This window comes from Pelobates fuscus, chromosome 12 (genome assembly GCF_036172605.1).
Source record: "Pelobates fuscus isolate aPelFus1 chromosome 12, aPelFus1.pri, whole genome shotgun sequence".
Classification (NCBI taxonomy): Eukaryota; Metazoa; Chordata; class Amphibia; order Anura; family Pelobatidae; genus Pelobates; species Pelobates fuscus.
Genome location: NC_086328.1, coordinates 120,393,118 through 120,417,274, shown reverse-complemented (window position 1 = coordinate 120,417,274; position 24,157 = coordinate 120,393,118). Strand labels below are relative to the sequence as shown.

At 40.2% G+C, this 24,157-nt stretch overlaps 1 protein-coding gene across 1 annotated transcript in view; it reads left to right on the top strand.

Annotated features, from left to right (window-relative positions):
* PDHX (pyruvate dehydrogenase complex component X) overlaps positions 1-24,157 on the top strand; it is a 98,040-nt gene that overhangs the window by 35,861 nt on the left and 38,022 nt on the right. The window contains exons 3-5 of the mRNA XM_063437893.1: positions 55-155; positions 8,133-8,317; positions 14,847-14,945. Coding sequence (XP_063293963.1) covers positions 55-155; positions 8,133-8,317; positions 14,847-14,945 — 385 coding nt within the window. The remainder of the gene's footprint in view (positions 1-54; positions 156-8,132; positions 8,318-14,846; positions 14,946-24,157) is intronic.

The window sequence follows — 24,157 nt, the reverse complement described above, 5'->3', positions numbered from 1 at the left end:
TCTTATTACTCCTGCTCAGTGCCGCCATTTTGATTTGAACCCCATCTCTTCCAGGTGAAGTTGTGAATGCCGGTGATGCTTTGTGCGAAATCGAAACAGACAAAGCTGTGGTTACCATGGATTCCAGCGACGACGGCATCCTGGCAAAAATAATGGTAATGTTTTCTATCACACACTTTAAGCCATCAGCTCTGATAACATTGCTGAGCATCACACTGTCAGTCACGACTTCCAGGAGCGTGCTGGCCTCTGACCTCTTCCTCTGTGTTCCCTCCGAGCCTTTTGCACGTACATACATTGAGGCATTGCAATACCCCTTAGCGCTTTTCAGGAGCCTCCTTGTTAGGAATGCCTTTTTCAGCCACTGCCAAGCTCTGTTCTTCTATGTACACAGCCCAGTGAATCTGACACAGCTTGAAGCACCTTTTATATAGGACATGGCTGGCTAAACATTCTGAATTAACATCGCTCTAGTACGTGTGTTAGGTCTATGTGTTAGTACGCAAAGAGGCTTCATTGATGCTTTGTTCAGAATCAAATGAGTAACATATAGAAGAACTGGCATGCAGGGATCTGGATTACATAGCCGGTAATATCTGCTTGCATTATCTGTTCTTTCATTGGATTTAAGGAGCTCTTTAACATAGCTTTTATCCCTATTTAGTGTTTACATGCTATATCCAGATAATGCTTACACTGTCTAAGCCAACCCCTGTCCCTCCCTCCCCCCATGCCTGGATTATTAACTTCATATTTGGTGACACGGGAAGGAAAATTGAAAACTAGTACTATTGACAAGTCTCATTGACCTCCGATCTTGAAAGGCTATTCTGCATTTTAGTATTCCCTCTCCCCCTCCCCCCCCCCCCCCCCCCCCTGGCAGTAATGATTGACATTTTACCTGCTGTTTGCAATATTGCATCTGACTAAAAGTCTTGGGAAACTGGCTTTAACTCCTTAAGGACCAAACTTCTGGAATAAAAGGGAATCATGACATGTCACACATGTCATGTGTCCTTAACCCCTTAAGGACCAAACTTTTGGAATAAAAGGGATTCATAACATGTCACACATGTCATGTGTCCTTAAGGGGTTAAGGGGTTAAGAAGATTGACCATCACTATTGTTTTTTTTTTTGTTTTTTTTACAGTGTGAGCTAATTGTAATAAAATAATATACGACATGTTATGATGAACATTCAGATATTTGTAGTACTGTACTGGCTTGTAAAGCAGTTATTGCTATTTAGGTGACCGGTTTAAAGCAAAACTGGTATTGAAAAATAAAAGAATAGATGTAATATAACCTTTTATATAACTCTATAGTTGTCTGATTTTTAGTTGACTCTGATGGGCAAGAGATGGGACACATTATTGGTAACCACTGAAGAATTCTACTCTGAATGAATTCCAAGACTTATTGTTCACTGTATTATTCCAAGAGTTGGTCAAAAGATGGCACTGTGGTTTACCTGTATAAGCTTAATACAGCAAAAAGACAAAAAAAAAGAGGGACACAAACAAATATCATGATTATGCTGAGTTTTTTGGCTCCATTCTGAATCTGTCTCACTTAGAGCATCACTAGGATATACATTTCAAGCCTGCCCAGGAGTAATGGGAGTTACAGTCCTGGGCAGCAGCTATTATTTGCAGATGCATTTATTATGCCACACTCCTTTGAACTCGCTGGAAACAGCCTGGGTAGATAGGCTCTGTGTGTGTCTCTCCCCATCATCTCTATCTGATCACGTACGTGAATGGAACAGAATTAATAGCCGCAGCCATGACAATCCGCTGCTTAATGAGAGTGTGACTCCCATATATATATATATATATATATATATATATATATATATATATATATATCAGGCAGACCGAATCTTGTATGTCCTGGAGCTGCACTAAGAAAGACCCAAGTATGCCTGACTGTGTGTGTTGTTCTAGTCCACGGCAGCTGCAATGATAGGAAACAATCTTTGGCAGTCGTGTAACAAAAGTCAATATAAATATCTATTTTAGTATTCTGTAATGGAGAGCCAGATAATATAGTAAAAGGTGAAAGCTATCAAGTGGTCATAAATATTTTTATATTTTCACGTTTGTAAATAAAGTAAAAAAAATAAGCCATACAGAAGCACAGAGCACAACTTTAATATAATTAATGCATAATTGAACATTTTTGCTTCTGAGCATTAAGAGTTAAGGTATCTATATTTCATAGGTTGTCTTTGATCTCTCAAGAATAGTTGTACAGGTCTGGGAACAAGAAAGTAAATGGCAATTGATTTCCTCTAATGAATTGCAAAATTTAGGACAAAACCGCAAAACCAAAAAAATTGCAAATCGGCTTCGACTCTGGCCTAAATATTACAAATCTCTCACAGATTCGCTGCTGTTCTATGTATATTGAACACCGCCTTCCCAAGACATGGTGTTTTATTATTCCTGTAGTGTAGTAGTTCAAGAACCTTTCACAGATGATCACAGATGATCAGCACATTTTACAGATGCTTGTCATAGCCGCAGCGTGGTCAAAGTGCCAGAATGCCTGAAATTGAATAAACCTGTTCATATTGATTGTGTCCTGCCTACTTATTGAGCACTTTGTGTGATTGTCACACATGTCAGTCATCCATGTCAACTTGTATAGGTTTAACTAATGAGCCTACTTTATATATAGCCTTTAACTTCATAACCCTTTGGCGTGCCAAGTAATTCCCAAGCATCGCTGCGATCAGCATTTAATGACGGTCACATAACCAGCGCAGAAACACTAGAGGTGCAATTAAAATATTTCCATATCTATAAAACAGCAATGTTTTACATTGCAGGACTAACATTACAGGTCAATTACACACAGACACTTCATTGAGAACCTGGGTTGTTCTTTTGTGTGTGTTTTATTTTTTATTTTTTTTTATATATTATCATTAATCATTGTGATACCAAGCATCATTATAAAGGACTACCTATTTCTGCTAAACAACCTGGGTAATTCCCTGTGATTTCTTGTGGAATGGGACACACGAGGTTAACTTGGTTTTTCTTTTTGCTTTTTTTTTTTACCCCCAGCAAATTGCAAAATCATGAGAATTCATGAGCAAATAGTATGGAATTTATCCTATTAATTTGCAGAAAATTAAACCAATCATAATTTTTCCAACTATAAAGCAATTGCTTATAAAGAGTCATTGGTATCTTTAATATAAATCACCGATACATATTTGAATTTTATGTATAACAATTTTTTCTTAGCTGTAGATTTAGGTTTACTGACAAGTTAAAGATTAAGATTTTTTTGAATACGTGTTATCTGGGATACCGCTGACATGAATTATTGTATATTCTATCAGAGGGCGCAGAAGGAGTAAAAAAAAGTTCTCGATCAGGTTTTCTCACTGTTAATAAATAATGAAGCAGTTGTTATAAGCATTGTATGTAATGTTTCTGGCATCCACTTCGAAGGAAATCCAATCTCACACTGTGCGTTGTTTGCAGGATTCATTTTAGGCATGTGACCTCGATATCCTTGCCGTAGGAATGCCATTGACATCTTAGGCCCTCTGGGACGGGGAATTCTCTCTGTGGCCTCTTACTTTTTGACACGTCATAAAATATTTAGCACACAGACTGACCCTAAGTAAAATGAACTGAGAGTAGAATGCTTAAGTATGCATAGAAGGGATTTTTTTTTTTTTTTTTTTTTAGCCACAAAGGAGATAACTTTAAAAAAAAAAACAAAAAAAAAACTTTTTTGCTAAAACTGGTGGAAAATTGTGGCTATGAGACACGTCATTTTAGTATTCTTTATTTCAGAGTTTTGGTAATCACCTCTCCTTTTTTTTTTATTACTGGTATTTATAAAGCGCCAACATATTCCGCAGCGCTGTACAATTGGGAAAAACAATAAGAAAAGACCGGTACAACACGTAGAGGGCCCTGCCCGTGAGCTTACAATCTAAAGGTTCAACTGAGGAGATGAGACAAGAGGTAGCAGAGGGATTTGTATGTGCTGGCAGAGAGAGTTAATAGTATAACTGCAGCAGCTGATAACATGTGAAGGTAATAAGGAGGTGATTGGCTGTGGTTCCAAACAGCTGGAAGAGCATGCTATACGGTTAGAAGGAACCAGGGTGGGTGGGTCGAGCCGAGTAAAATGAATACTATGAAATTGGTTGATACTCTAGTTTAAACTCCATGGTTGGTGATTAGTATTTAGATCAAGTTCTCCCTTAGAGCAGTTATACCCCTTGGGTCCATACCAACAATTGGTTATCCATGCTATTTCTCTGGGTTTCTATTGGTTGGGGCAAACTCATGATATTGGTTAACAGCATTCAGAGTCGTCATGCTGTGCGTGATGACCCTGAGCGTAAAGACCTTTGATTTTTGAAGGTCTTCATAGAGAAGTGCCTCTAGTGTCTAGCAACCTCTAAAGGCATGGTCTCTGGCAACTGAAAACATTGCAATTTCTCTGAATTTAGATGAATTGTTTATTTTTTTACCATAGTGTGTTCCTTTAAGCCAATGCCGTCTCAATAATTTGGTTCACTGTTGAAAAATGCCTTAGAACAATAACTAACCTTGACACTATAGAGGTTTGTGGACTAAATTCCCCATGATGCTTAGCTGGTATAAAGAATTGCCATTCCTGCACAGTTGTATATAGTTTCCTGCACGTAGCCCTTGTTTTGTATGATGTCTGGTGATTTAAACCCATTACATTTGTTTTTCAGACTTTGGATGTTGATAAACACTTTTGGCATGAAAATATTTTTTTTATTTTAATTTTTTTTTAAAGGGACGCCCCAGGAATTTGTGGTTATGGTAGAGAAGTGATATCACAAATGTGGTCTGAGTTTGATTAGTTTATTTATGTAACACAAAAAAATAACATAGCAATAAATACTTCTCCCGTTCCAGGGTAAGGATCTATGGGATTTCAACACGTAAGGATTATTTAAACAATTATAATACGCTCAATGAGGATTACATAAATACATAAACTAAATGCTGCTTAATGCTATTGTCTGTGTCAATCAGTGTGCCACAAATATTTTTCTTAGGCACATAGTTTATTTATTTAAATTAAATCCATCTCTTTAAATTTGAGTAGTGTGCTTTCATTTGCTGCTTCTTAGATAAACAATTTTAAGTTTTGTATTTATTATACAGTTTTTTTGGCATTTTTTTTTGTTGTTGCAATTTTAGAAAACAAATCCTCTGTTTCATGGTTTAGATGCCCCAGCTCTCTGAATTAAATCAGTATTGGGGATATTTATTAAAATTGCATAGAATAGACAAGTGAAACATGCTTTTTAATGCGAAACGGTCAGTGGAAATATTCTTCAACCTTTTTTTTTTGGTTGGTTAAAATATATAATTCCTTTTGCTAATTTTATTCCATTCAAAGGCTGGTGCATACATGATCTTCCTAAGTTGCTAAATCTTCCTGAATTGCTTGATGGATCTCGATAGATTGTTCTGGCAATGCATTGTGGGAGTTTTCGGTCCAAACAGCTGGGGGACCACTACTACTTTTTTGCCTCCAGTGGTATATAGTGCCCTTTTGGCCTCCACTGGTATATAGTGCTTTCTTTTAGTCTTTAATGTTAAAGATCACTCTAAAAACTCAGTATGCCTCCAAATCAAGACTGGATTTGTGTTTTCCACTATAGCCGTTTGAACTGCAAGGAGTTAAAGTGAATATATATTTTTCTAGCTCTCTGATCTTCTCCTGTTCATCACTGTGCACTCCGAGATAATGCTGACGTCAAACATAGTGTGTGAGATTGAAATGTGTTGCACATTTTGCATTCATTTAAATTTATAATGAGCCTGTCGTCGCCTCTTGTTTGCCACATACCTGCTCTTTGCTTTATTTATTTTTTTCTCTCTGCTTCTTTGCTAGCTCCGTATATCTCTGTCTCACGTTTAATGGAGTGCGTTCTTTTGGAAAAGCAATTCAATAGTCTGCGTTCACTCTTACTGCAATACTCCAGTTGGAGCTCGAATATCTCAAATTAAGATTTTTTGATTCTGCAGTAAAAATAGAACATTTTGCCATTTTGAAGTCCGTGTTTATTCCTCAGTATTTGCATCCTGTGCAGTGAGTTCACTTCGTACCAGAAAGTAGCTTTATATCTTCAGGCCAGTCCTTCGTGGAAATTTATGAATGAGACTGCATCTGCTGTCTGTGTACGTGTTGCTCTATTCATGGTATTCCATGGATGAAGCCATAGACACTGTCACATGTGCATGGCTACAGCGTGGTCTCCTTCATAGAACTAAGGAACCTTGCATGGGCCTTTACAGTCGTGTAATATTTAACTGAGGTTGGGTGGGCTTATCTATTTTAAAATACCTACAATTTGACATCCTTTGCTCCTTAAAATGAAACTGCTGACACTTGACTATTTCAGATTATTTTACATATGACTTCAAGGATATAATCCTTCCTGACTACAAAATCTGGTTTACTCCTGAACCCGTGTGTCTGGCTCAGTAACTCTGTACGCATTTGTCAGTCTTGTGTCTAGGAATCCCTTCCAGTTGGCGATTCAGTGGAGTGTATTAAAGATAGCATATGGACAATGTAGAATTGGATAGTTCACGTCACAAGAATTCTGTTTAAATGCCTTTCCAAATGCAGAGCATCTAGCTGGGGTGTCTCGTTTGGGCTGTTACCGCTGTCTCCCTCTTGGTGTTTTCCAAACTCCTTGGGTCAGCTGCTGGTGCGAAGCTGAGTTGACGGAGTGTCTTGGCTGTGCTGGATAATGTATCATGAATCTTACTTGGGGTCAGTAAGTCAATAGCAGCTATTCATCAGAATTCTGATACAAGGCAGGCCTCAAAGCAATCAATATTCTCATTTTAGTAGCCAAGGGGAAAAAAAAAACAAAAAACCTTGTCTTCTCTCTTTGTGTAGCTGGATCTCTCCAGTTTTCACAGAGACAAATGGAGTCCTGAATATTACCTTGAATGTCACAAGTGTCTATAATGTCATTAACTCCTTGAGGGATGTGTGAAATGCTGGTGTCCTGACGTTAATGGGACATGATTGGAACCACCAGATTAGTGCAGAGCAGATAATTGTTAATAATAATTAATATTATAATTGTGGGTATTTATATAGCATAAGCATATTCCACAGCATTTTTCCATTTTATTCAAGGGTATAATGGAAAATAGTAAATTCTTAATTCATAAGAAATAGGACACATGCTATTGTAAGTGTTGAGAAACAAGAGGCTACAATATAGCGCCAAATTACGCAGCAAAGTTTACTAACTGACAGTGGGGAGATATCACAGCAAGTACTTGACAGACAAAATAATGTTGACAAAAAAGGCGACGACAGCTCTACTCAAACCAACTTTTTGTAAGGATTGCCTTGGAGATTGTAGGGTTTGTGCATCGCAACAGCAAGTTTTAGAATTTCATCTTGCCGGTCAAATGGACCATAGCAGTTGGGAGTGCTAAGATGTGAAGGCAAATATATTCAGGAAAAGAAATGGTTACAGTGTTAACATGTCAAATGCGCAGTTACAGATGAACAGAAGTGTCGTTACCCCATGGGGTTTGTGTCAAATTAGAGATTTTCCAACAACCTATAATTTCATTTAGACAAGCTTTGCATTTAAGGCGTTTAGGGACCAAAATAGTTCTCTCTTTTAGCATTCCCACACAATTCAGTTTTTTCCCACATCGTTTTTGTTGCTTAATATTTCCAGTTCATCACTTTCGTTTAAATTCATATTCTTGTAAAATAAATATATTTATATATTTTGTCTATGTACCACATTTATAGGATGCATGCGCCTCCATGTTTATTATAAATCATTTGATGTATATTTATTTAAAACACTTTTGTGTGTGTAGCATATATGTTGTCAACATTTGAAAGCTTACACAAAATACTGCTAACCAACCAACCTGGCAAGAATGTCCGAGTTGGACTGGGAGTAGATGTGCACAAGTTTCTCATAACGTGGTTAAAAAAAATAAAATTGTGCTTTCTGATTAGGGATCTTATGTGTACGTTCCTTGTATCTAAAATGGAAGCCAAGGATAATGGCCAAGATGTTTTTTCAGAGCCTGTAAATCTTAAGCAGTATTCTCTGTCTTCAGGTGGAGGAAGGAAGCAAGAACATACGACTGGGATCCCTGATTGCACTTATGGTAGATGAAGGTGAGGACTGGAAACAGGTGGAGATTCCCAAGCCTACAGTTACTCCTCTTCCAACTACCCCACCTTCTGCTGCACCTGTCGAGGTGCCCAGGCCAACAATTCAACCTCCTCCAGCAAAACTTGGGTATGTCTGCCTTTCAAGGTTTTATCAGATTTAAACTCCTGAGAATGTATTTTGTTTTAAGTTAGTCAGTTCAACACATAAATTTGTAAAGAACTGAAAACCAAATAGCAGGTTGGTTATTTTAGTATGGATTTAGCTACTTGGTTTTCTGTTCAATGCAATTTGGTGTTTACTGAGTAAATCTTTTTTAAAGCACATTATGTTACCATAATGAGTACATTATTCGCCAGTGTGTAGGTCGCATCATGTCATGTGTCCATTTCTGTTCTAGCAGTGCTCTATTTGTGATCCAACAAAGTGTTGAAGGATGATCAATGGTGAATGTGCAACTTGGCCAAGTGCGGGGGAAAGAAAATTTAGTTATTCGTGTTAAACATTTTTAAACCAAATACGTAGCACTGCCATAAGAAACCATTTTACCTTTTGATAACCGTAACTTCGTGCAAAAAACAAAAAAGCCAATTCCATCTTTTAGGGATCGACCGATTATCATTCTGGCTGATATTATCGCCCGATTTTCAGAATTTTCAGCAGTATCTGCCTATAAAGTTACCAATATTGCCAATAATGCAGACAGGGCAATGGGGGAGGAGCTTAGCGTGTGGCTGGACAGAGCTAAGTGTGCAGCGGGGCTTAGCGTGCAGCAGGACTACATGTAAGGTAAGGTAAGCTAGGAGGAGTCCATGCTCCCCATCTATCTACCCCAGTGCCCCTACCGCCCCAGTGCCCCTACTACCTGTGTCCTTACAACCCCATCTACCCCAGTGCCTCTACTACCCCATCTACCCCAGTGCCCTTACTACCCCATCTACCCCAGTGCCCTTACAACCCCATCTACCCCAGTGCCCTTACAAGCCCATCTACCCCAGTGCCCTTACAAGCCCATCTACCCCAGTGCCCTTACAAGCCCATCTGCCCCAGTGCCCTTACAAGCCCATCTGCCCCAGTGCCCTTACAAGCCCATCGGCCCCAGTGCCCTTACAAGCCCCCATCGGCCCCAGTGCCCTTACAAGCCCCCATCGGCCCCAGTGCCCTTACAAGCCCCCATCGGCCCCAGTGCCCTTACAAGCCCCCATCGGCCCCAGTGCCCTTACAAGCCCCCATCGGCCCCATCGGCCCCATCGGCCCCAGTGCCCTTACAAGCCCCCATCGGCCCCAGTGCCCTTACAAGCCCCCATCGGCCCCAGTGCCCTTACAAGCCCCCATCGGCCCCAGTGCCCTTACAAGCCCCAGTGCCCTTACAAGCCCTCATCGGCCCCAGTGCCCTTACAAGCCCCCATCGGCCCCAGTGCCCTTACAAGCCCCCATCGGCCCCAGTGCCCTTACAAGCCCCCATCGGCCCCAGTGCCCTTACAAGCCCCCATCGGCCCCAGTGCCCTTACAAGCCCCCATCGGCCCCAGTGCCCTTACAAGCCCCCATCGGCCCCAGTGCCCTTACAAGCCCCCATCGGCCCCAGTGCCCTTACAAGCCCCCATCGGCCCCAGTGCCCTTACAAGCCCCCATCGGCCCCAGTGCCCTTACAAGCCCCCATCGGCCCCAGTGCCCTTACAAGCCCCCATCGGCCCCAGTGCCCTTACAAGCCCCCATCGGCCCCAGTGCCCTTACAAGCCCCCATCGGCCCCAGTGCCCTTACAAGCCCCCATCGGCCCCAGTGCCCTTACAAGCCCCCATCGGCCCCAGTGCCCTTACAAGCCCCCATCGGCCCCAGTGCCCTTACAAGCCCCCATCGGCCCCAGTGCCCCTGCTCGCCTATCTACCCCAGATTCCTACCCCACATATTTACACACAAACACACTGCATCCACCACACAAACACACACTGCATTCACTAATGAAATACTCTCACTGTATCCACTACACACACATATATTCTTGAAAACATAAACATTTCTGACTGGCATGTATATTTTGAGCATTTACCTTAATAAAAAAAAATTTGCTAAAAATAATAATAAACCTGTTCAGTTAACAGTAGATTTGTGTAGAAATTGTTTATTTTTTGAAAACGGTAAATGTACAGAATATTGGTATCGGTAAGTTATCGGCTATTGGCCTGAAAGTTCACAGATTATCGGTATCTGCTCTAAAAAATCAATATCGGTCGATCCCTACTATCTTTCATCCCAGTTCTGCGCAGTAATAGGAACTGAAATGGCATTTTCCATGTTTCATTACAATCAGCTGAAGAACACGTCCTTTTTATTTCCCCATCTGTTTTCTAAGACACATTTCCTTCTAATCAATACATGGCTTCGAAGTGCACAATGGCAAGTAAACAGGGGATTTCTCTTCTTCAATAACAAACTAAGCACACCATCTGTTTCAGTCTGACACATGTGGATGCACTGTTTGCAACTGTACAGCTCTATGGAATATAAATTTTTCATTGTTAAAGGAACACTATAGTCCCCTAAATAACTTTAGCTAAATAAAGCAGTTTTAGTGTATAGATCATTCCCCTGCAATTTCACTGCTCAATTCACTGTCATTTAGGAGTTAAATCACGTTGTTTCTGTTTATGCAGCCCTAGCCACACCTCCCCTGGCTATGATTGACAGAGCCTGCATGAAAAAAAAAACTGGTTTCACTTTCGAACAGATGTAATTTACCTTAAATAATTGTATCTCAATCTCTAAATTGAACTTTAATCACATACAGGAGGCTCTTGCAGGGTCTAGCAAGCTATTAACATAGCAGGGGATAAGAAAATCTTAATTAAACAGAACTTGCAATAAAGAAAGCCTAAATAGGGCTCTCTTTACAGGAAGTGTTTATGGAAGGCTGTGCAAGTCACATGCAGGGAGGTGTGACTAGAGTTCATAAACAAAGGGATTTAACTCCTAAATGGCAGAGGATTGAGCAGTGAGCCTGCAGGGGCATGTTCTATACACCAAAACCGCTTCATTAAGCTAAAGTTGTTCAGGTGACTATAGTGTCCCTTTAATAAAATAGTCTGGTTTGGGCCTAAGGAAGAAGTCAAAATATGTTTTACAAATCCTAGGCTTTATGGTATAGAGAGACTTGGAGCTTATGGTACAATAAAATCCACTGCACACAAGTGTTTATCATTGCAGCCATTTGAAATAATCACTGTTACTCTATGCCCACCTTATCACGAAGAGATTTCACAGATTGAAGTTAATGCCTTCCTCTGACCATCTAAGTATGTGGATAGTGTGTACACCACATACACGTTTCCACCTGCAAACACTCATTGTAGGTTACAGGGCTGCGTCAGAATTCATTTTAGGCAGCATTTTATTGAATCTTATGTAATGAAAGTAACTGCTGGCAAGTGAATGTCCCACATGCCTGCTGAAATGCTCACATTTAGTTTAAGAATATTGGGAGATTAAAGAATTGCTGAGCCACGTTCTCACTTGGTTCACTGCAGAATCTCCAAGACCTGGAGAGTTGCAGCAAAATTATGGAACTTCAATGGTGAGTGCTTTGTTTTTTTTTTTTTTAATGATTTATTTCCCATTAATTTCAGGGTTGAAAACTATAATATTTTCATAACCAGTGGGCACTTAACTGTTTCTTACACCCGAAGGGTTAAACAGGCTCATATGTTTGTCATTTACTCCTCCACATTGGGCATGTGTCACTGCGGTATATCCATGGTTTAACGACATACAAAGATGTTATTTATACTCACAAGATTGTCTTAGAGGAACAGGAGAGACCATTCTCAAACGAGCGTATAATTTTAAAAGGGTAAAAGTAAACCGTTTTTTTTTTTTTCCCAACGCATCATGGGGCACTAATGGAAGTTTTAAAGTGCTTTTCCCACCCATTCACGTTAAACTAGGCATCTGGTCTGCTTTGTCTCATGTTCATGTACACCAAGAAATGTGTGAGACCTATATATCTTCATATTCCAGTGGGAGTATTACCGAGTTTGCACCCATGTATGGCACCACGCTCCCCACAAGTCTATCTCCAGCTTTAACAGCATGTCAGTTTATAGAATTGAATAGCATCTCCTTTATTGGGAGAGTGAGACGTGCTTTTGCTAGTACAATAGAGCTGGAGTTGGTTTACCTTTATTTGTGCTTGTGTTTTTTAATTATTTTGTCTTCTTCATTTAAAGGACCACTATAGGCACCCAGACCACTTCAGCTTAATGAAGTGGTCTGGGTGCCAGGTCCAGCTAGGATTAACCCATTCTTCTATAAACATAGCAGTTTCAGAGAAACTACTATGTTTATATTAGGGTTAATCCAGCCTCTAGTGGCTGTCTCATTGACAGCCGCTAAGGGCTCTTCCGCGCTTCTCACTGTGAAAATCACAGTGAGAAGACGCCAGCGTCCATAGGAAAGCATTGACAATGCTTTCCTATGGACTGGCTGAATGCGCGCGCGGCTCTTGCTGTGCATTCAGCCGAGGAGGAGGAAAGGAGGAGGAGAGTTCCCCGCCCGGCGCTGTAGAAAGAGGGAAGTTTAACCTCTTCCTCACCCTAGAGCCCGGTGGGTGGGGGCACCCTCAGGGCACTATAGTGCCAGGAAAACGAGTGTTTACCTGGCACTATAGTGGTCCTTTAATGGAATGAGCAGTCTTTCCCTGTTGCTTTGTGATTAAACAGTTGGCCTATTTCCCTCTAAAAGGACTAGGAGAATAGAGTTTGGCATTTATTGTGAATGCACGCTGGCATGTAAATTAAAGTCCGGTAAGTTGTTTCACTCTGAGGATTTAATATGCATCAAGAGTTGTCCAAGTACCCAGAGTAAACACCTGACCGCCTCATGCCTCTGCCATCGCCAAACGCATCCCAAACAATAGGAGCAAACGTTATTCTGAACTCAGAACGGTGTAAAACTATCTTGTTTCACTTGAAAGTACACTATAAGAACTGAATCAACTTTAGCTTAATGAAGCATTTTTGGTAGACAGATCATGTCCGTGGACTCTCACTGCTCAATTCTCTGCCATTTAGGCATTAAATCACTTTGTTTCTGTTTATACAGCTCTAGCTACGCCTCCCCTGGCTATGGCTCACACCGCCTATATAAATAAAGGAGTTCCTATCCCTTGTTTATTGAGCTTGAATCACACAGAGGCTTCTGCAGACTCTAACCGCCAATTAAAAGAGTAGGAAATACGAAAGTCTAGATTAAAGGGACAGCACATGCATCCAGACCACTTCATCCCATTAAAGTAGTCAGGATTCAGTGTTCATTTACCCTGCTTCCCTTAGTGACTTTCTCACACTTAATATGAGGACACCCAGCCTCTTGCAAATCCCCATTGAAAGCATTGAAATGAATAAGGAAAGTGTTTAAAGAGTTTTTAACTATTTGATTGCTGTAGTGGGGGCAAAGTGCAGGGACAGAGGGACACAATAGTGTTAGGAATACAGTTTTGTATTCCAAACACAATTGTGTTCCTTAAAGCACACTGTTAAGTAAACAAAGCAACAAAATTTAGACTCCTTTTCAGGAAAGCAACATTTCGGCCCACAACAGGGCCTGCCTTTGTCAAACTTGACAAAGGCCCTGTTGTGGGCTGAAACATTGCATTGTATCTGCTTCTATAAATCTGCTCACTGGATTTAACTTGATTGCCTGGACCATCATTACTTTTCTGCAAATTAGTATGTGTCTCTAAGCCATCAGCAGAGAGTGTCCAATCCATATTCTCCAACTTCTAATAAGTAAGTATGAGTATGGTTTATACTATGACTGTACAAGTTGCAGCTTTCATACAAACTGCTGTCGCAAATGCAGTTGTCATTATCCTCAGACAGTCTGGAGTCCTTGTTTTCTCCATCTTACAGCCATAGTTCTATGTATACACACACCAAGGTGCCAGCAGATGTTTTTCTTTAATCCTCGGTGAGAGACTCTGAAAACTGTTTATTTTAATTGGGACCCTAAGCCAAATTCTTCAAACTTCGTCTCTAATGACGCACATTGAGCTGTCTAGTACTTCATTATGCACATTGTAGGATCGTACGCAGAGATGGCCCAGAGCTGATCTGACGCAGAACTTGTTGGGCAAGTTAGAAAAATAAAAATAGAAAAAACCCAATCTTATTGGGAAAGTCAACAGAATAATGTTGTACTCTGTCCTATATAAGGTTAGGAGTCTTGATCAGTTTTCAGATTCTGGAGATGTTGGGAATGCCGCTACAACAATAAAATATACTGCTAATGTTTTTTTTATAATTTTTTGAGTTCAGTTTCCTGGGGTGCCTTGCTTGAGTATCTTGAGGTTATAGTTTTGAACTAATCATGCAGTGTTTACTGTCCGTATTCTTGCATTTTAACCAAGGTTGGTCAATATCTTTCATGTACGCCCTTTTTGAACATTTCAGCCTATTACTGTGTTCTTTATTATTCTGTTATTAATAAACTGTTGGTATATTTTGGTTCGGTGCTGGATAGTGCATTTACCATCCACCATTAAATATTCTGTATGCTTAGTCTGCAATAATTATCTCAAACATTAATATTCATTATTAACAGTGAATCCTGCCTAATATGAGGCCTGACTTTTTGCCTTTTCTCATTGATCTCTCTCTAAACAGACTTCGCATGAGCCCAGCTGCTCGACATATTGTGGAAACCCATGGGCTCGACCCAAAGGTCATTGTGCCTTCTGGCCCTAGAGGGATCATCACAAAAGAGTAAGTTCTAAACTTTCTTTCGATTGCTAGCACATTAAAGGACCACTATAGGTACCCAGATCACTTAAGCTCAATGAAGTGGTCTGGATGCCAGGCCCCCCTAGTTTTAACCCTGAAGCTGAAAACATAGCAGTTTCTCTGATACTGCTATGTTTTTATTGAGGGTTAATCCAACCTCTAGTGGCTGTCTCCCTGACAGCCACTAGAGGCCGCTTCCGCGATTTACATGGAGTAAACTCACTGTTGCTGGACGTCCTCACTAAGTCCAGCGTCAAAAAAGATCCCCATAGGAAAGCATTGAGCAATGCTTTCCTATGGCTGGTTTGAAGGCAGGCGCACCTCTGGCCGCGCAGGCGCAATTTGCTCCACACTGAAGCTGACGTCGATGGAGGGAGAGGTCACCAGTGCCGAGGGATCCCGGCGCTGGATTTAGGTAAGCACATAAATGGTTAACCATTTATTCGCCGTGGAACGGGGCCTTAGTCACCCAAACGGTGAATAGGTCTCTATAGCGTTAGGAATACATATTTGTATACCTAACGCTATAGTGTTCCTTTAAGCACTATAATAAGGCTGTACTTCCTATCTGATGCCCTATATGCAGCACTGGCTTTAAATAGTTTGTGGGGGATTCTTTTTGTTAAATTTCAAACATTAACATGTATGAAGAGTGACACAGTGATTGATGCACAAAATGTGGGCCCTGACACGTTCCTATATGAACCCACCAGTCTGGGAGTTTGGAACTCCGAGTTAACAAGTCCCTGGCATTAAAAACTTTACTGCAGTTACTTGGTTTTTTTTTTTTTTTTCTTCAAAACTTGACTCCTTCTGGCCGACATGTATTTTTAGAATTCCTCCTTTCAGTCTTGGTTATTATTCTCTGGTGTTAATGAAGTGTCCTTAGGAACGTAGTGAGAGAAGTGATACATTATGAAACACTCCTTAAAATATCTCGCAATTATGCAGTTTTTGGATCTTCATTACACTTTTTTTTTTTCTTTTTTCATGCACATTAAAAATCTAGCACTTTGAATAGCAAACCTTCCCTGTCGATATAATTATATGACATAACGAGATATAATTACACGTCTTCATCTATGTATATCTGACCCTGGCCTCTTGAGATCAGATTACAAACCAAAAAGGAAATCGCAGTTGTAAAGATTATGCTTTTTGGCTGGGGGCCAGCAAGAGGGGGGATTAAAGTAGTGGTTAGTGTGGAACGTGACTCCATAGCGATAATGTGAGTGCTCTCATCTGGGATCAGACACACATGACAGCCCAGTTGCTTCTTGTTGGATCACAGTCGGGTCCATTACTTATTAACCCATATGTTCTCCTAAGGGAGATGTGATATGTTTATACATAGTTGCCTTTATGTCCACTGGGCCCTGTTGTTTAACCCTTACTATAGAAGGGGGTCACCATCCAGGAGCGCTTCTTTCTTAATTCCTTTCCTGCTGTATTACATTGCAGAGGATCGAAGTATGAATGTTTGCAGACTGACCACTCTGAGTCAGTTCTTGCAGATAATAGAAGTGCATGATATTCAGAAAACCATTGCGAAATTAAAGCAAAAAAAAGAAGTTAAACAGCATCCATGTAAAAAATTTTTTTAACATGGTGCTGACAATTATAATGGGACTAATTACATAATCTTATCGACAGAAAACACTAAAACAGTCATACCTCCAGAGCGTCATGTATCTAATGGAGATGGTGCTGGAGTCATACCTCCCAAGTGTTGATAGAGATGGTGTTGAAGGGAAACTCATAGGATGCAGCTATAAGAAAACATATACCAGGGACGTTTTAACCGCGAGTAAAACAAGGCATTTGCCTTGGGCGGCATTTTCCAGGGGGCGGCAAAAAACGCCCCCCCAAAAGCCCAGGGCAAATGCCTTGTTAGCCTTGTGGCTAACAGACATGCTGGGCGGGCTGGTTGCAGGGCGGGCTGCTGGGCTGGCGGGCGGTGCTGACGAGGGAGCACTTCCTCTGAGCTCTCTGCTCTGCTCCCTCGCGCGCCGCCCGCAGAGTGAGGCTTGGGAGCCAGAAGATGACGTCATCTTCCGGCTCCCAGCCTCATTCTGCGGGCGGCGCGCGAGGGAGCTGAGCAGACCGCTCAGGGGAAGTGCTCCCTCGTCAGCACCGCCCAGCAGCCCGCCCTGCAACCAGCCCGCCCAGCATGTCTGTTAGCCACAAGGCCCAGCAGGGCGAATGAGTTTTGTCCTGCTTAGGGCAGCACAAAACCAGGATACACCACTGACATATACCCTATACTAATCTCTCTCTAATTTATGCTTTAATCTTTCAAGTAAATCCATACCCCCTAATAGCAGTGTCCAGTGAAGCAGGAGGTCAATGGGCAGGTTACAAGGGTGTGTCACTGACACAAATAATGTAACCAGAAATGCTGAAAGGGCTAAACGTGCCCAAACGCCCTGTCTGCCCAAAGAATTGAAAGACCAGCCTGGCATGAATGCATTTCTGGCTGCCTGTCAATCATGCAGGCTGGCTAACTAAGGGCATGCTATGCAGACAGCACCTTGAGCTTGGCATAAATGTGTCTAATGATGTGCTCGCTCCACGCTTTCTAAAGAATGTCCCTTAGCACTCACAAGTCTCCTTACCTTCTTACTAGCTGGCAGAAGCTCCTGGTATGTAGTCTGGCACAGAGAACATGTGTATACATAGTGAGTGTACAAGAAAGGGGACATGCCACAGTGTTGGAGAGACCAAAGTCAGCATTACCTTAACTAATTTCATTGTCAGCAAGTCCACACACATTTTGTTACCATACATCCCTCTTAAGTTTTATACTTAAACAAGAGTATATGAAGAGCAGTGTGTGTAAATAAAACACATAGATTTTTTTTTTAATCAATGGGCCAATCCCTCGGGCATAGGCCTGGAGCTGCAGCTCCATCAGCCCCTATGTTAATCTGGCCCTGACTGTGCCACTGTGTAGGGAATGTGTTGTCTCTGTAAAATGTACTAGCAAATGCATTTCCCTAAGTTGGTGAAATTGCATTACATTTGGGTTTATTTTTCTGAATTAACAGCAGATACAGAAACGTGTGAAAAGTCGAACTTGGTGGACATAATACACACACACATAACATGGGGGCTGCTGTGTATTAGCCCACAATGCTTTGTAAGTAGACTCTTTCGTTTTATACATTTGCTGGTGATTTTGCAACACTGTGTATGCATTACAGGTATACCTCACTACATTATTATTATTATTATTATTATTGGTATTTATATAGCGCCAGCATGTTCCGTAGCCCTTTACAATATTACCAGAAAGGGAGATTTTACAATAAATGAGACAATTACCAAAACCTAACAGGAACAATAGGTTGAAGAGGACCCTGCTCAAACGAACTTATTGTATACATGCAGACAATGTGTTTGTGTTAAGAACAATAAACCTTTCCATGCTGGTGGGCAGTAGCGCTACGTAGTTTATAGACCATAAAGAGTTTTCAGGGTTAAACCCTTCTCCAGTCCTGGCAGTTTAGGACTAAGTGTTGCGTGAATGTCCTTAATTGATTTGCTACTTAGGTAGCAATAGGTGTCATTTGTTATAAGATTTTTTTTTGTGTGTGTGTCTCCCTCTATATCTAAGTACTTCTGTAAACAAGGCCTGTGTTTCATTAAGAATACTCAATGCCTCTAAGCAAATGCTTCTGAACAAACAGTTATTGTGTTCTGCCATGCCCTGAGGATGGTGACCAAACTGTTGAATCACATGTTGGTGGCATAAAAAGGCATCATTGTGTGGGCAGCCAATGGATTTTATCCAGTTTCACAAACAGACAACTTGTTTTATCTTTCTGACCCTTATTTTATTTATTTGTCCTTCCCATTGGCTCCTTCCTAATTTCCTTCCCCTTTTATTATCCTTTCTAAGGGGCTCCCACTGTAGATGGGTAAAGCTACTAAAATGTTCAGTTTTCACATAGAAAAACTGCATTCATTTAAAGCAAGTTTTTCCGATGTAGCCTGCGGTACTTGTCGGTTTCTGCATTTGCAGTATCAAGCAAACCATGCCATAACCACTAAAAAATAATGGATGTTTAACTGGCCATAGAAAACTCCCAGTACTGTCTGATTTAAAGTTTACTTTAATTTACTCAAGTTTAAGCGTTACTTTTTTTTTTTTTGTTGATTTCAACTATCCGACTATGAAACACATTTTGCCGAAACTCATATGAATTAACTTGCGAATGTAAAACGGCTACAGAGGTTAGAAAATGATTACTTCCGACATGAAACGAACATGCAAACGTGTTCTTAAAGATACAGATTTGTGTTTTAAAATAGTTGAACACATTGTGGGTTTCTTTTTTAAAACAACAGTAACAACATAAATACTCCATTTGACCTCCCGTGTCTAAATATGTAGCCTTTTGCATTCCCAATCAGTCATATAAAGTATTTAATTTTCCTTAATGCTAAAAGAAAATTAAATAGATTTTGTTAAAATACATACAGGATGCATCTTAAAGGAGCACTATAGCAAATACATAGCGAATATGTATTCCTAACATTATAGAGCCCTAGTCACCCACTCTGCGGTGAATAAATAGTTAACCATTTATTTGCTTACCTTAATCCAGCACCGGGCTCCCTCGTCACTGGTGACCTGTCCTCCTCCATCGACGTCAGCTTCCGAGTGGAGCTGAATGCTCATGTGCGACCAGAGGCGTGCATTCAAACACGCCTATAGGATATCATCACTCAATGCTTTCGTATGCGGATCTTTTTTGACGCTGGACTACGCGAGGACGTCCAACGTCAGATAAGTGTGATTTACTCAGTGCAAATCGCGGAAGCGGCCTCTAGTGGGTGTCAGGGAGACAGCCACTAGAGGCTGGATCAACCCTGTAGTGTAAACCTAGCAGTTTCCCCCTAGAGTTAGAACTAGGGGGACCTGGCACCCAGACCACTTCATTGAGCTGAAGTGGTCTGGGTGCCTATAGTGGTCCTTTTAAGCCTTGTTATAACTTCCCATCTCCATCAATGGAAACATTTCACAAATATTTGCAAATAAAATTTTTGACTTCCTATTGAACCCACAGTGCCTGTTTCTGTTGTATTTTCTTTGCCTAACTGAACATGAAACAATTGGAGCATAATGATTGATAACCTACCTCTTCTTCTGGACCTACTAGCTGGGACAGGTACTCAGAACACATAGTGCCTTTACATTAATAATTGTTCCACCTGCAATTGCTCTTTGGATCTATGATATAATCGTATTGCCTACCTGCCAGCAGGGCTTCCACCAGTCTAGAATTTTGAAGGATGATTTATCCATGACAAACTTTAGAATGTATTCTCTGAACTTACACCCTTTTCATATGTCGGTGTTAAAAGAGACATTTGGAGTTTTTAGTTATTGCGCCAATGTTGTTCCCCTTGCTGTAACTTGTGTTTCAGTGTTCTTCATTGAATAAAGAAGTGCTATAAAAAAAAAAGGACATACCTTTGTTAGTTGTACTGAGGTTAAAGGAGCACTATAGGGTCAGGAACACAATCATGTATTCCTGACCCTATAGGGTTAAAACAACCATCTAGCCCCCATGGTCCCCCCTTGCCTCCCTAAATATAGTAAAATCTTACTGGTATCCAAGTCTGGAGCTGCTTGCTTGTCCCTGTTTCCTTTTGACCTGCCCACTGCCTGGTGACATCAGCAGAAGTGGTAGCCTGATCCAGTCACAATGCTTTTCCATAGGATTGGTTGAGACTGACAAGGAGACAGATCAGGGGCAGAGCCAGCACAATTCAAACAGCCCTGGCCAATCAGCATCTCCTCATAGAGATACATTGAATCAGTGAATCTCTATGAGGAAAGTTCAGTGTCTGCATGCAGAGGAAGGAGACACTGAATGTTTGGATGCATTTTAGGCATCTATGACCCAGGAAGGATCTCTAACAGACATCTGAGGAGTTGCCAGTGAAGTTATCTAGGCTGTAATGTAAACACTGCATTTTCTCTGAAAATACAGTGTTTACAGCAAAAAGCCTCAAGGTAATGATTCTACTCACCAGAACAAATTCAATAAGCTGTAGTTGTTCTGGTGACTATAGTGTCCCTTTAAAGCTTCTTCTACACCATTGTAAAGTGTTCTATAAAGTGATATGCATCTTGAAGACCTAATACATTCCAAGCATTTAATACAAGAAGTCCCTGAACAGCTTGGGTAAAGATTGAGATGTGGTATCCTGCAGTGCAGGATTTGACAAACACTTGTAAAACGTAGGCTCTGTTTTTATTTGTTTAAAGGCGAGAGTAGTGACATCAATCTAAGTCAATAGACACATGCTAATATCAGCGGCCACATTGTTCTGGGAACTTCTCAAACCCTGTGTTTGTCCACTATAAAATTACATCTCACCTTCCACCAACACTCCACCCCTCATCCTCAACAGCACATACAGAACATGGCCTGATGGATCTAAGCCATTAACGTTGCAAATCCTATAGCTCTACAACTACTTAAGATTACAAAATGACGTCACGTTACATTAATTCATACTTGGTTGCTACCAAGAAGCTGTCAGGATCACCTTCCCCCAACTTTACCCAAGGGACGTAGCACAATGTAATTGAGGATTTTTTTTTTTTTTTGTTTCCGTGGAAACCTAAGGTAACCTTCTCCATCGACAATGATCTAGTTTGAGCAGCTAGTTAATTAAAAATGCAAAAATTTTATTGAATTAATTAAATCTCCGTTATTGCTACGTGTAAGTGACATTTTTATCTTCTACATACCTTTTTTTTTTTTTTATTATTTTTTTTTATTTTTTATTTTTTGCCAATGTACTAAAGAAAATCTTTCTATATTTTTTAATATCCAACTCAGGAAATACATATTATTGGAGGGTTTCTCATCCTTTTGTCTGGCAGGGGAACAGTTAAAAACCAAGTGCTCGGCTATTTTATTCCAGCACACTCTATTCACCAGCATTTGCCTTGCAGATGGGTGCGAGCTTCTACCAGAGTGAAAGCTTTCTAAATTGAGAGCCTCAGGGGTACGATGTTACTTATGGATGAATTGCTAATGAGCGCAGACATGTATTTTTAGATGCTGTTTAACGCATACTTTCTCATCTTATTTATTTTATTGTTCTTTAAGCCAACACCGTTCTGGAACTCACAAAGAGAAAACATTACTTCTAGCTGACATTGTTTTTGGAGTTCTCTAAATAGTAAATTAACAATTAGAATAATACAATCTGTTCTGTAAGGGGCATCTTTTTATAGAACAGAGGTACATGCTTATTTATAATTGTAATTTGCATTTTGTAAAATACAGGGGCAAATAAACAAAGTTGTAGCTGTATGGCTGTAATTATAATGTGTGTGTGTGTGTATACAAAAGGTTACAAATCAAACATAATTTATAAATCTACTCTTTTCAGACAATTAATATTTGTTTTGAGTGGTATGTTACCCAGGCACTTGGGCAGTTATATATACATTATGGCACAAGAAGGTTGACCAATTATTATTACCTTTCCCATATGTAAAGATGTCTAGCTGGGCTCCATAACATACCTCCTGACATTTCAAAGGGACAAAGAGGGAAACTTTTATTTTAAGGGTGTCACATACATTTTAGGTGATTTTAGTAATAACGGTTTATACAACAAAATTGTGATTTAGAACAAGACCAGTGTACCTTATTTACACAGACTGATTTCTAAACCTATATATTGAAGTTTAAAGACATATATTCCTGTGAGTATTTTTGCTGTGGAGCTCTGTTATACACGTCAATACCAACATGGAGCTCCTAGAATAGAGTAACGTTATATAGAGAAGAAGTATGGAGGTATGTTAGACCAAAATAGTGACTGTCCCCCGAAATAGGGACACTTAGGAGGTATGCTTTATATTCTCACATGTGTGACTTGTTACAGTGCCCATTGTTCAAAATGTAGAATGGTTGAGAACTGTAGTTCAATAATGTAGTCTAACAATTATGCATTTTTGTGCCTATTTATACCTAATTTGTGACAATAATTGAATTACATCTCTATTTTGCTGTAACTGGCACACACCGGTAAATATTACTTGTGGGAAACGTTTTATACATAATCAGACATTGTCCCTAATTTCCTTACAGAAACACTTCTACATACGCCCCTATTAAATGTAATGGGGGGAAAAAAGGCGACAATTAATCTTTACTTAATTGTACTCTGAAGTATTGAGGTAATGAGGGATAGTCAGGAATTTGGGATAGGGATAGATGAGATTTCCAATCTTTCTATACTGAAACTGCACAAGGCGATTCCCTAGTGACACATTGAACCACTGAGGTTTTGTGACGGGTTTTGCAAAGGTTTTAATTATTTATGTTCTATTTCCCTGACAGAATTTGCAACCTGTATTAGTTTTAAAAATGTATTTGACAAAACATTCCATTAGCCATTACAGTATAGAAAATGCATTGCAAGAAATGAACTATATGTCATATAAAATAGATATTTTGCATATTTTTTTTGAAGATAGATAGATATCTATCTATCTATCTCAGAAGACCTGGTATTGTGGGAGGGGTTTGAAACCCACCCACCTCTCCTTTTTTTTTTATTCTCGTTCAATAGGTGGGCCCTCTTTTTCAGGCCTCTCCCTTTCGTCGGTTTCGGCACACCACAACCAACTTGCTACCACTGGTATAACTAAATCTTTATTGTATGCCTCAGCAGATGATCACAGATTGTATGTATGTGTGTGTATATTATAAATGCAATAAAACAGAAGATATATCTTCTGTTGTATGACATTTATAATTGTATCTCTGTATATATCTGCTAGTAAGAGGAACAGCAGATCTAATATTGGCGTTTCGATGCTTATTTTGGCGCTTCCTTTGCAAAGCTGATAATCGTGCATCCCACAAAGCCTGCGACTCAAACACTGCTTGCATTTATTTGTGGCAGTCCTCTTGGACCAGGCAAATGTGATTATTGGCTAAGTATTCCTTTTAAAGTGAACCTGTTATGACGCATAAAGATAATTGCTACATGAATTTTCTATAGGAGCTTATAACTACAGTGAGGGAAATAAGTATTTGATCCCCTGCTGATTTTGAACGTTTGCCCATTGACAAATGATCAGTCTAATTTTAATAGTAGGTGTATTTTAACAGTGAGAGACAGAATAACAAAAAAAATGTAAAAATCCAGAA